This window comes from Dermacentor silvarum, chromosome 7 (genome assembly GCF_013339745.2).
Source record: "Dermacentor silvarum isolate Dsil-2018 chromosome 7, BIME_Dsil_1.4, whole genome shotgun sequence".
Lineage (NCBI taxonomy): Eukaryota > Metazoa > Arthropoda > Arachnida > Ixodida > Ixodidae > Dermacentor > Dermacentor silvarum.
The window spans coordinates 183775043-183789161 of record NC_051160.1 but is presented as its reverse complement, the minus strand read 5'-3'; the positions used below and the strand labels follow the sequence as shown (position 1 = coordinate 183789161).

At 49.5% G+C, this 14119-nt stretch overlaps 1 protein-coding gene across 1 annotated transcript in view; it reads left to right on the top strand.

Annotated features, from left to right (window-relative positions):
- LOC119458756 (uncharacterized) overlaps positions 1 to 9120 on the top strand; it is a 35892-nt gene extending 26772 nt beyond the window's left edge. The window contains exon 2 of the mRNA XM_037720621.2: positions 8216 to 9120. Coding sequence (XP_037576549.1) covers positions 8216 to 8423 — 208 coding nt within the window. The 3' untranslated portion in view covers positions 8424 to 9120. The remainder of the gene's footprint in view (positions 1 to 8215) is intronic.
- The last annotated feature ends 4999 nt before the right edge of the window (positions 9121 to 14119 follow it).

The following is a 14119-nucleotide window of genomic DNA, read 5'->3' as shown; positions in this document are numbered from 1 at the left end:
ATCTCTGAGGTCACGCGGGGTGCCTTCCTACTGTGTTTGTGTACCTTGATGACGTCCTCATCAAGGTACACAAACATGCTTCGTGCCCTACGCACGAAGAGCATGAGTACCACCTACATGCTCTGTTCCAACGTCTTTAGCAGTACGATCTGGTTGCGAATGCCTCCAAGTGCGTTTTCAGCGCATCTGAGCTCGAGTTTTTGGGCCATCAAATATCATCCGAAGGTATACGCTCTCTCCTATCCCACGTCAAGACCATCCAGGATTATCCCCAGCCTACAACACTGTGCCAGTTACGCCAATTCCTGGGGCTTGTGAATTTTTCCAGATGCTTTATACCGCACTGTGCAGAGCTGCTTCGCCCGCTCACCAAGCTCCTTCAGTCAACTGCCGGCCCGTCCTCTGCCATTTCTTGGTCATCAGAAGCCCTGGCCGCCTTTACTGCGGCCAAGCAAGCAGTCGCGAACACCGTGCTTCTTATCCATCCATGCAGCTTATCCATTCACTCGGTTGATGGTGGATGCATCCAGCGTGGCCTACTTCCTGCTGAGACCCGCTACAGCATCTTCAGTCGAGAGCTACTAGCCATCTACACTGCAATACAGCACTTTCGTCATTTTCTGGAAGGATGCCCGTTTTACGTGCTGACCGATCATAAGCCACTGGCATTAGTTTTCCGTACCAACTCATTCAAGTACATGTCACGCGAACTCCACCATCACGCTTATATTTCGGAATTTACAACCGACATCCGCCATGTGAAAGGTGCCAACAACACGTCCGCAGATGCCCTTTCTCGTATAGCCGCGGTTGACTCTGCATCTCCAACCATTGACCAAGACGCCTCCCCAAGCCTTCCTTCCACCAGGTCGTTTAGACCATGTTCACCTCAACATTGTGGGCTCTCTACCCATTTCTCAAGGTTACCGTTATATGCTCACCATGGTCAACCGCTTCACACATTCGCCGGGCGCTGCTCCCATTCATGACATCACCGCTGGGACGGTTTCCCGCGCTTTCATTTCTGCCTGGGTATCGCACTTTGGTTGTCCTGGCACCGTGACAACAGATCGTGGACGCCAATTTGAGTCCTCCCTGTTTGCTTGCTTTAATCGCATTCTTGGTGCCAGGCATTGCCGTACCTCTGCGTATCACCCCTGTGCCAATGGCATGGCGGAATGCCTTCACCGACAACTGAAGACCGCCCTGACTACCCGCCTCGATTGTGCCTTGCCCCTTGTGCTCCTGGGTTTACGAGCCGTCCTCCGGGCAGACCCACAGTGCTCGGCAGCAGAGCTCGTGTTTGGCAGTTCTCTGCGTCTCCCCGAAGACTTGTTTACATCAACGCAGCTACCAGCTGAGCCACAACAATTCCTACAACACCTCCTCGGCTGTGTTAAAGATCTCCGACCAACTCCACCCTGTCCATCCCAGCGCAATATAATCTTCGTGCGCCAAGATGCTGTCCGACTACCGTTAACCCTGGCCTACAACGGACCATTCCGCGTCCTCTGCTGCACCCTGAAAACTGCCACCCTCCTACAAAATGGCTGGGAAGAGACAGTCGGCTTGGACCACCTCAAGCTGGCTTACGTGGAGACCACGACGGAAAGCCTCGCATCGCCACCCGACCTCATGCTAGAGTGCCACAGTTGGCCCTCTGTCCGGTTTCGACTTCCAATCTAGGCGGGGGGCCCTGTAGCACCCTCCTTTGGGCGGCGCATGGAACCCGGATAGCGCGCGCCCGCATGAGAAGAAATCGGCACTGGCCACGGCGCCTTGGCACGTGAAGCCACAGCTGGCGGTTCTATTCTGGCGTCGATTCGGGTTAGCCGTGTTTTTCCTTCGCTCCTTAGGCATAAGCTTACAGCGGTGCTGCAAGCAGAGTGAGAAAGACGATGATCAATAAAACGAAGACGATAGACTAGACTGCTCAGAGGTAATTTGTAAAGCCTCTATAACAAATGCATTTTAAATGCGTAAGCATTTCTATGGTTACCCAATGAGAAAACTGTCCGAGTGTGTCTGTCCGCCGCGTAAGACGATCGCTTTCAAGTTTGCCAGCTGTGGAAGAAGATTTTATTTATTTATTTACACATACTGCAGCCCAATATAGGGCTATAGCAGGAGTGGGAACATTATACATTTATTATTTATTTATTTAACAATACTGTAGGCCTTTGCACAGGCCCAAACAGGAAGTGGATTGTAAAAATTACCCATGAGCATGGGAAAAACAGGAAAAAAGAAAGCAAAAGAAAAATATAGAAAAGAAAACTGCCATACAACAACACTGGCATTCAACACAACAAGGCACTTTCTTTGTTTCTCATGAATCAAGGAATAACAAAAGGTGCTAAAAAGAATTGCAATATTAGTCATATAACATAATTGTAGTTATTGCGGCTCAATAAAATACCACTCTTCAGTACATTGCAATGTTTACTTTTTAAATCGTAAGGCAGTATACTGCCACGTGCCTTATGGTGTTTACATCTGTTCCGATGACTTTCACATGACGATTGCTATCGCGTTTAAGCACTCACGCAAACCTACCGTGATACCAGCTTCGTACCTACGATGGGCCCATCGTATCAGGCAGGGCAACTCGCGCTATCTCTCGCGATAGTACTACGCATGTCCCTTCGCAGCCTTTAAGTACTGCCTGCACATTGGTGATGCTCTCTGTTTTTGCCGATCGCCGTCCGTGCTCGCACATGTTGCTCTTACTGGGCTACAGTTGGTTTTTGGTTATGCGGGGCACAAGTTCGCCTCAATAACTTTGTCTTGCCGTACGCTCGCCTACTGTAGTTACCGGTGTCTAGCATCACTCGTGACAACTGGTGGAGGCGCTGGGTATGTCCAGCGCTCGTTCGGGCACTCGCGACACCAGTCTGCATCAACCAGAAGAAGACGACCAACGAAGAAGCCGCCGGAATCTTGGGCTCTCCCCTGAGTACGGCCTCCTGCCAGAGAAGACACACCCTACGAAAGAGGCCCCGACAGACAAGATAAGCGAGCCCCTCACTTCTACCGCCGTCGTGTTGCAGCAACCACGCGAGCCACCGACAATCCGTGGAACCCCCTGCGATGATCCTGAGGACTGGCTCGAACAATTCGAGCGCGTGGCGAGCTACAACAAGTGGGATGACGACGCGAAGTTGCAACACGTTTACTTCGTGCTGGAGGAGTCGGCACGTACATGGTTTATCAACCAAGAATCCCAGCTCAGGACATGGGAAAACTTCAAGTAAAGCCTTCTTCTGACATTTACAAGTGTCCTTCGCAAGGAAAGGGCAGAGAGACAACTTCAAACACGTCTCCAGCTCCCCAACGAAAGCGTGGCCGTCTTCGTAGAAGAAATGAAGCATTTTTTGGTCGAGCAGATCCAGAAATGCCGGAAGAAAAGAAGCTCGGTTTTCTTATCAGAGGCGTGAAGGAAGAGCTTTTTGCTGGCCTTATGCGGAACCCACCAAAAACTGTCGCCGAATTTTTCACTGAAGCCGCAGCCATCGAAAAAACACTCAACATTTGAAGAAGACAGTATGGGCGCCCTGCTCAAGTCCACGGCACATCTCCCATGGAATTCGACGCTATGAGCATGAGCAACCTTCGAGACACAATCAAGGCTGTAGTACAAGAGGAACTCCGCGAAATGTTCCCTAGCTCCGGTCTTCAAGTCGCAGCGATCAGCGACGTTATCAGACAAGAAGTCCAGCAGGCACTGGGAACGGGGCAACCCATTCAGCCGCACCAAGCAACCGAATACACAAGTCTCGAGCCCCTCAAGTCATGTCATATGCCTCCGCTGTGCAACACCAAGTGAGCCCGACCAGACCGACGTACACACCACTGCTACGCTCGCGACCAAACAACGGCCCGCATATGGTCGAACAGGCAACGCCGAGAAAGTCCGACGTCTGGAGGACTCCAGACCAGCGTCCTCTATGTTTACACTGCGGCGCGCCCGGCCATGTATACCGTCGGTGCTACTATAGGAACTTCGGCATCCGTGGGTTCCCTATCGGCGCTCCACGTCCGCAACCTGGCCAAAGGCCGCTTGAGAGCACTACCTACAAAGGCAGAATTCGCAAATGAGCCGCTACAGGTCGCCGTCGCCCTCATCCCACCGTTCTGGTTCGCGCCGCCCTAGCTACGTGGGACCAGAGCGGAGAAGGTCCCCCAGCCCTCGCTTGGGAAACTGAAGACGGCAACCGATGGGAGGCACGGTTGCTGCTCGTCGCACTGCTGAAGCCCCTCCCCCGCCGCAACGTTCCAGTGGTGTAACTACGCCTGCCACATACGAACAAAATGCGTCAACGGCGCGACAACATAATCTTCATGCCTCCGACGAGACCAAGCGATACATCAGTAGCAAGTCCCGACAAAGCCGCGACGTCACACAACGACACACCTGCAATACCAGAACCAAATCCACGGACCTAGCAGTCAAGGTAGACAACCATGTTGTGTTTGCGCTGGTTGACACCGGCGCTGATTTCTCCGTCGTGAGCGCCGTGTTCGCCACTCAGCTAAGGAAAGTTCTTACCACTTGGGACGGCCAACAGATACGAACAACAGGTGGTCACGTAACACCAAAAGGAAGATGTACGGCTCGTGTAGCGGTGAGAGGACACACGTACCCTACCGCTTTCATCGTTCTAGAACAGTGCTCCCGTGACGTCATTCTCGGCGTAGACTTCCTTTCGGAGAACAGCACGGTCATTAATCTACAAGCACAGACCATAAGTCTTTCACCAGACAACGCCATCGCACAAGATCCAAGTTCTGCATTATCTGCTTCACTCGCGATCCTCAATGAGCATATCACGTTGCCACCCCGCTCGAGTACTATGATCGCAGTGGGTACCAACAATTGCAGCTGCGTCGAGGGATTGGTCGAAGCGAACCCAAGTTTGCTGTTTGAGCGGGGGTTGTCTGTAGCAAGAGGGATCGTCCACCTGATCGAAGGAACAGCCAGCATACTGATAACAAATTTCTGCTCGGAATATCGTCATTTCACCAAAGGCACCATGGTGGCGCTCTTCGAAACTATTCTGGACATAGCCAACATCCTCACGATCGAAAACGAACTGGCACCTTGACCTTCTGACGTTTCATTCGATGTGAACCCTGTGCTGTCGCAAGATAGACCAAGAACGGCTGCAGAAACTGCTTCATACCTACCAGGCTTGCTTTGCTACATCGTCGAAGATTCGCCAGACGACGCTTACGAAGCACCGAATCATAACAGATGAAAGTGCACGGCCTATTCACCAGTCGCCGTACCGCGTGTCCATGAAAGAACGCGAAGCAATCCGGAAACAGATAAAAGAAATGCTGCATGACGACGTCATCGAACCCTCTCAAAGCCCTTGGGCTTCCCCCGTCGTGCTTGTGAAAAAGAGAGACAACGCCTTAAGAATCTGTGTCAATTACCGCCGACTCAACAAGGTCACGAGAAAGGATGTCTACCCGCTCCCTCGAATTGACGACGCCTTGGATCGCCTTTGCAATGCAAGATACTTCTCATCTATGGACCTAAAGAGTGGCTATTGGCAGGTGGAGGTTGACGAAAGGGATCGCGAGAAGACTGCGTTCATTACACCAGATGAATTATACCAGTTCAAAGTCATGCCATTTGGACTCTGCACTGCCCCCGCAACCTTCCAAAGAGTAATGGACACCGTGGCTGGGCTGAAATGGCAGACTTGTCTGGTGTATCTTGATGATGTCATTGTGTTCACTTCTACGTTCGAGGAGCACCTTAGTAGGCTAGAAGTGGTATTGCGTGCTATCAAGTCTTCTGGAATTAGGCTGAAATCTGAAAAATGTCGCTTCGCCTACGAGCAGCTCAAATTCCTGGGCCAAGGTGTCAGCTCTGCCGGCGTTTTACCAGACCCTGAGAAGACAGCTGCCGTGCGGCACTTCCCGCAGCCCCGTGAAAAGAAATGTGTCAGAAGGTTTCTCGGACTTTGCGCCTACTATAGACGCTTCGTCAAAGACTTCTTGCAGATCGCAGAGCCGCTGATCCGCCTGACAAAACAGGACGTCCCTTTCGTATGGCATGCGCCACAAGAGCAAGCGTTTCGAGAGCTGCAGCGCCGTCTCCAATCACCGCCCATTTTGGCGCACTTCGATGAAAACGCGGAAACTGCGGAAAATGTGGCGCCGTTCTTGTGCAGAGACAGAATGGACGAGAACAGGTCATCGCCTATGCCAGTCGCTCTTTATCGAAGGCAGAGTTGAACTATTCCACCGCCGAAAAAGAATGTTTGGCAATAGTGTGGGCAACATCAAAATTCCGCCCATATATGTACGGCAGATCGTGTACTGTTGTTACCGATCACCATGCCTTGTGTTGGCTTGCCAACCTGAAGGACCCGTCTGGACGCCTCGCAAGATGGAGTTTGCGACTGCAGGAGTTCGACATTTCTGTAGTGTACAAGAACGGAAGGAAGCATTCAGACGCAGATTGTCTGTCCCGAGCCCCCGCCAAGCAGCCACCAGAGTGTACAGACGACGATTCACCTTTTCTGGGCATGGTCACCGCCTCCGATTTCGTCACGCAACAACGGGTTGACCCTGAACTGAGTGGCCTCATTGATTACCTTGAGGGACAAAGTGACACCGTCCCACAAATCTTCAAGCGCAGTGTGTCCGCATTCTATTTGAGAGATGGTGTTCTAGTCAAAAAGAACTTCGATCCTACAAAGAAGGCCTATCTGCTTGTTGTGCCGTCGTCCTTACGTCATGACATTTTGCTGGCGTGTCATGATGAAGCAACATCCGGACACCTCGGCTGTACACGAACACTTGCGCGGATTCGAGAATGTTATTACTGGCCCCGTAATGCCGAAGAAGTCAAGCACTACGTCCGTACGTGCAGAGAATGCCAGCGCTGCAAGACTCCCCCAACGAAACCTGCCGGACTCCTGCAACCGATCGAACCCTCGACAAGACCGTTCCAGCAAGTTGGAATGGATTTTCTTGGGCCTTTCCCGACGTCTACCGCCGGGAACAAATGGATTATTGTTGCGACGGATTACTTGACGCGCTGCGCAGAAACGTGCGCACTCTCAAGAGCCACCGCTGAGGAAGCCGCCAAATTTTTATTTGTCAGATTGTCCTGCACCACGGTGTGCCAGAGGCCATTATCACTGACAGGGGGACAGCATTCTGTAGTGAACTGATGCAGGCCATTTTGCGGTTTTGCCATTTTGCATATAAGGAGGAGTCGCAGGGAGGACAAGCATTGGGACAACAGGAGTAATCAATATACATATTAATACAGACAGTCACAAAATAAGTAAAACAAATGTTTGTCTAGGCTAAGCTTTAGACAACTTAAACACAGTAATATACTCACACACACAAAAATGCAAAAATACAAGTAAGAAAAACGGGGAAGGAACGCAGGTCATCCTTATACAATGTTTCTACAAGAAGCTTCGTGAAAGGCGTCACGATTTGTTAAGCACGCAATGTTATCAGGAACACTGTTTCCTACGGTTATGACACGTGGCAGTACTGATGCGTTAAATGACAGTGTATTGCCAAATATGCGCATGAAACTATGACTATTGTTAAGTGTGTGTAAATAAAGGTAATTCCAGGCTGGAAGACCTTAGGTGTCGTCTGGACATGATGAAACTGGGACTTTTATATCATATTTTTTCTGCAAGGGCAGTAACAGATGAAAACCTGTATCTGCCTCTTAATATCTTGAGTACTTATGCTGCACTGACACAGTCAAAGGTGTTTTTTTTTTTTTTTTTTCACATAAAAATTAAGACAAAATAAGTTGCCACAAGCCATTATGGGATCCGATATGGCCGTAATGTTTTTCACATTTTTGCGACAGTGCACTTTGTAGCCCTAATGCATGGATACTATGTGCGATTCACACATGTACTTTCTTGCACTACTCAATGTTCATGTGTTTTCTGTGCATTCATCATAATGAGCCTCATAGCTTAGCATTTTGAGGCAGCTCTTTGTTCCATTACTTGTATTTCACCTACTGCAACAATGCCTGTATGAACCTGCTGGCTTTTGTAATAAGTGAATAAGCAGGAAAGTAAAATTTGCGTACATCATACCAGCACTTCTGGGTAAACAAGACCTTCTTGGCAGTATGCGTCCTATGTTTTCCTTGTTGCAGCCTTGCCTTCTATCAGATTTTGGCAAAAGTCCCTCTGTGATCTCTGTGCAGGTACCCAGCTGGCTTTGCCTACTTCCCACGTGCACCACTAACCAACAAGCATCAAGCCAGGCCAAGCCAGCACAGGGGCGTGCCAACGCGAATTTGCTTTGGCCGAGGCTCCCTAGTTGCGTGGCACCAGCAGCAACCACCGTCCACTTCTCAAACACCACCAGACATTGACATGAAGGCTGTGGCAGAGGCACTGCTGGACACTTAGTGCTTTGTCAGAGACGCTCCTTAGAAGTGCTGCCACCCTTCTAACACAACTTGGCACATGGATATTAACGTCTGTGTATATGTGTTTTAGTAGGAAAAAGAGCTCTTATGATTGTGCCTACATCATCATTAAGGCAGAAACGCTGGCAATTATCCTGGCGTCTTTATATAGATTACATTACCAGTAAGGCCTCCAGAGCGTTGGGTTTTTTTTCGCAGAAATGCCAAGAACTTGCTGCTTGCCGCTAAAGAGCTCTTGTATAAAACATTAGGCCAGTACTTGAATATGCTTGTTGTGTTTCAGACCCTTGGCTGCAGGTAGACATTCATAAGGTAGAAAGGATCCAGAATTTGGCTGTGAGATTTGTTCACACCAATTATTCCCGCAATTTTAGTGTTTCCAGTGCAAAGGATAACCTTGGATAGGAACCACTTCAGCAGCAAAGAAAATTCCTTAGACTAAAATTTCTGCACAGCATATTGCATAATAAGATGGGTATTAATCGGGAGCATTATCTGTGCAATCCCGACTACTTATCACCGCGTCTTGATCACGCCAATAAAATCAAAGAGATAAGATGCAAAATGAACTTCAGGGTGTCTTTTTCCCCAAAACATTTCACAAATAAAATTAACTGCCGCATGATATTGCCATCATTACCTCCCCTGATGTATTTTCTTCCTCTTTACGGAATGCGCATCGTAATTAGGGATCATAATGAAACTTTTGCGCACACAACACGAAACCACAACGAAGAAGTACACAAGGACTAGCGCTGCGTACACTCCGCTAGTCCTTGTGTACTTCTTCGTTGTGGTTTCGTGTTGTGTGCGCAAAAGTTTCATTATGATGCCAAACCAACTAGCCCGCCTATCCGTTTTAATGTAATTAGGGAGTTTTAGGTAGGGGCCCCAAAGAAATAGTGTCGAAGCATGCGCAAGACGCAAGCTGCATTTAGGTTTTGTGTCGGGCACGCTATTTCACTGATTTCGCAGGAGCCCCAAAAGCTGCCCCAAAAGCTTCGCATCAACAAACACGGCGGCGCCCTTCGAGGCGACGGCTTGAACCGAGCACCAAATTGGGCTCGATTCGTGGTAATGCGTGAAGTTCGTAAGCTAGGAGAAGTGATTGTGGTTATCGCTATCTCTCAGCTAACGTGTGTAATGAAAATTGATTCATTAGATGCCACTGATTCCGAATTCGATAGTCAATTTCATGGCTCGTAGGCCTAACATGGATTAGCTTGGCTGGTACATGAAGGCACGTAAAGTTGGTTACTCAAAATAACAGCAACAAATCGCTTGCTGCTAATAGAATAACCTCTAAATTGTAATTAAACGCAAAAATTTGAAAGTCAAAATTACTCTTCTTATCATAAAATGATATAGTTTAATTTAATATTTATAACAGTTTTTTTTTACACCGTAGTGGCACTGCAAGTGCAAGACGCTATTCGCAAATGCGAATAGCGTCTTCTAAACTCGTCACTCCTGCATGCCTCAACGCTAACACCCACAAAGCTCTTTGGGGTGTTATTGTAAAAGCTGTTGCTTCCTTTTTTGGTTGTGTGATTGTGTCCTTGTGCCTAAATTGTTGTATCTTCGGTTGCTTGCTTACTAGCTTTATTTTGTTTTTCTTGTTTTACCTGCTTTTTATCGATTGTGTTAGCGTTGTTTTGCACCCGCCCTCCCCTATGCAATGCCGCAAGGTGCTGTGGGTATTGTAATAATAAAAATTAAAGCACGCTTAAGCTTCACATTTAAGAGTATAACGCGATAGCGTTATCGGGACCCATTCACATCGTTCGCATACGGCAAGTAGGCTTCATTCACTGCAACGCTGAACGTGGAAAAGCCAGCTTACAAAGACCAAGCTTACACCGATCCCCTTAAAGTTGGCTTCACTTTTAAACTGAAATAATAATAAAAAAATATTAGAAGCTGAACTGTGTTCCCATTATAAAAAAATGTCGCAGTTTCGCCCGAAAGGCGAAGCATCAATTGCGATAGCAAATTGGTAGAGAGCTATTCGGAGTAGGGATAGTAGAGTAGTTTTATCGGCCGCATAAACTTGGACACATTCGCTTTCTAACTGAATTTACAAGCGTGGTGTCATCGCGCACAAGCAGACATGAATAGATCACACCGAATGACCGCAGACAACGACTGTCAAAATGCTGGCGTGGCCGTTGCAGCGGGCGAAGAATCGTGCGATCTATCGCTTCAACGGAAACTGAGCGGCGAATGGACAGCGCATAAAGGTCAGAGCCATGTGGAGACACAGCCAGGCTCGACTGGCGCGCGTGCTCGCTCGCTTCTTAAGAAGCGAGTGCGCGCGCCAGTCGAGCCCGGCCGTGGTGGAGATAAAGAAACGGTGCGGGCGACGGCTACCACAGCCAGTGCAAGCGTATTTGTTGGCAGAGTAGAAGCTGCTCCCCCCGTCCCTCTCGCGCTGCCTGCCCGCTTTTTTTTTTTTTTTTTTTGCTTTCGTGTGGGAGATTGCGTTGCCAGTTCTCCTTGCGCTGGGTTGCAAGATAGGCATTTGGTGCCGTAGCACAGCGTCGCCCCGCCTCCCTCCCCCCCATACCCCAACGGCCTTTTGGGCGACAATCGCGTTTGCTTTCCGCCGTGCGTTGGCTCTCCGTGATAGCGCGCGTCCCCCGCGCGCTTTTACTCGTGCATACGGCGCGCGGCGACGATTTTATCGCCCTTGGAATCTATACGGAACCTCACGGCGACGATGACGGCGACGCCGACGGCAGAAATCCCGTTGAAGTGTCCATATAAATGCTATCGCAATAAAAACAGGTCAACAACCAATGTGAGTACAAGCACATCGATGTTTCAACACCTAGTCAAAATAAAGGCATAGGTTGTATAATTTGTGGCTTATTGTCAACAAGGTATGTGTAGGAATAGTGAAACATTAGTGTGTATACTTCTGTTTTATATATAATGCCGCCAGCATACTGAGAACAAAAATACACCAGCCACATCATAGCTTTGTCTAAAAGAACTGCCACAACACAAGGGTCAAGCAGGGCACCGCTAGGCAATGCTGCGCTGCACGTAGCCACACCACGTGCTGACAGACCGGTGTCTCGTGCTCGAGGATCGGATGAATGGCACGCGACAGGAGGTGACGAAGAATAGAACGACGTTCGAAGAGGCGATGCTCGCAGGCGTTTTTGTTGAGTGTTGAGTCTCTGGAGTTCACGGGCACAGGTTCGCCCAGAATAAATCAGTTCTATTAGAAACGGTTGGCGTAACTGTTGGTGACTATATATATATATATATATATATATATATATATATATATATATTGTTACGCGTGAGGAAAACGAAGACTGGTGAACGTGCTTGCGGTCCCGGGTTGGAAAAGAGAAAGAGGACGACGCTGAGTGCATCAACCACCCAGCCGCTCTTGCGCTCACCTTCACAACCTAAAATAAACGGTCCCCTTCATCTGTAAGGTTTACAAACGGTCTTCTTTGCGCGTAACAAAGTGGTGGAGGTGCGGGGTAAGCGCTCACAACAACGGAACCGTCACTGCTGCAGCTTCGTCGAAGCCATCGACTTGCCGGCCTCCCGCCATCTGCCGTGACCATCTTCGCCATGCCTGAAGAGGGAGCCGCTCCGAGGGCAGCGCAGAGCAGTCCAGTGCCGTAATACCGAGTTCCACCCACCTTCGGAGGAAAAGCGGGAGAAGATATCGACGAGTGGCTCGTCCACTATAAACGAGTGAGCAAGTCCAACGGGTGGGATTCAACAGCTCAGCTCACCAATGTGGTGTTCTCCCTGACCGACACCGCATTCGTGTGGTACGAGAATCATGAGGAGGCGCTTACGACGTGGGAACTTTTTGTTGAAGAGCTCAAGGCCTGTTTTGGGGACTCAGTCGCCAAAAAGAAGCGTGCTGAGCAAACATTGTCGCAACGGGCGCAGCTACCAGGTGAGACATGCACCACGTATATTGAAGAAGTTTTAAAGCTGCGCAAGGTGGTCAGTGCTCGCATGTCAGAAGAAGATAAAGTCGGACATTTGCTGAAATGAGTGGCTGAGGACGTGTACAATTTTCTAATCGGTAAAAAAAGCCTAAGTTCTGTGCCCGACGTCATTCGCATTGCAGAACTTTTGAAACGCTCACGATGCGTTGGATTACGCCAAAGTTTGGTCAGTTGGCAAACGTTACGACGGTTGCCAGTGTGGATACGAGCCCTTGCCTCGACCTTCCTTCGACAATCCGACAGATTGTCCGCGAGGAACTTTCCCGCCGCGATGAGATGTCGTGTTCAACAGCTGAACACCATGTCATGTACACGTCGCGTGAGGGTATGACTGCACCACATTCAGCCCCTTGGCAACCGATGGTTAGCACAGCGGCCGTAGAGTATAGCGCAGCCCTACAGTCTCGGATGACAACACGCTCTCCGACTCCACGCTATGACCGACGCGCACAGCGCACGCCTTCTCGACCCCCGATGTATCGTCATGACAGCCGCCATGAACCAACTGAATACACAAGAGAAAATGACAATATTCGCTTCATCGTCGAACAACCAAGGTTTCAACCTTCCCCGGTGTGTTACTCTTGCAGTGTCCCGGGTCATATATCGCGGTTTTGTAACCAGCGTATGAACACGTGGTATGGCCAGCCTTCAGAGTTTTCACGGCCCTCCGAACGGCCCCATGGTGTCCCGTGGCCAGCCCACGCATCGTCTAGCTACGAGTATTGGCCGCGCTGGGGACGCGGAATCGCACCCCAACGTCTGACAGGAGTTCGAAGCCCCCACCGCGTCCTCGTGCTTCCCGTTCTCCCTCACCGCTATGTCGCAACGCATCCCCTTCGTCACCGGAAAACTAGCTAGCGCGGCCAATGGAGGTGAGGTCGCTGGAGATGTGCTACTGACAGAAATACCTCCTGTGTTGATGCTTAAAAACAAAGTGCGCATTTTTGTAGATAATGTGCCTGTGATGGCTCTGGTGGACACAGGCGCAACAATTTCGGTCATGAGTGTCTCTTTTAAAGACGTGTCAGGGCGAAAGGTGTTGTTTAAATGGGACGAATATTTAAAGTTCTGTGGAGTGAGTTGCGAGCCTTTGCGACCTATTGCTGTGTGTAGTGCTGTCGTGTCTTTGGTAGGCCATGTTATTCCCACAGAGTTTGTAATTATTCCTCGGTCGTCCCATGATGTGATCCTCGGCATGGATTTCTTGCGGGAGTGTGGTGCCACTGTCGACTGCCGCACAGGGAAGGTATTTGTAAGTGGTAATATTCCGTCGGGACTCCTTGAGAACCCTGTAGATCGCGAAACTACATTGTGTGTTTGTGGTGATACGGTCGTACCTGCATCATCTGCCGTTTGTGTTCCCATTGCCTGTTGCAGCGCCAATTCCGACAGCTTCAATGCTACCGTAGAACCGCTGCACATTAACTGTGTGAAGAAGAATGTGTTGGTGCCACATTGTGTAGTGTCGATCAAAGGCGGACGCGCTGGCTTATGGACCGTAAACTGTTCTCAGGAGCCCATTATACTACCAAACGGCTTGAAATTAGCCTTCGTCAGGGAACACGCGTCCTTATCAGTGGCTGAACTTACAGAAGTGCCGGAAGAACCTGATGGCCACAGTTCGGAAACAGCCCTTTTGGCGATGGTAAATAAATCGCTCAGCACAAGTGAACACCGAATGTTAGCG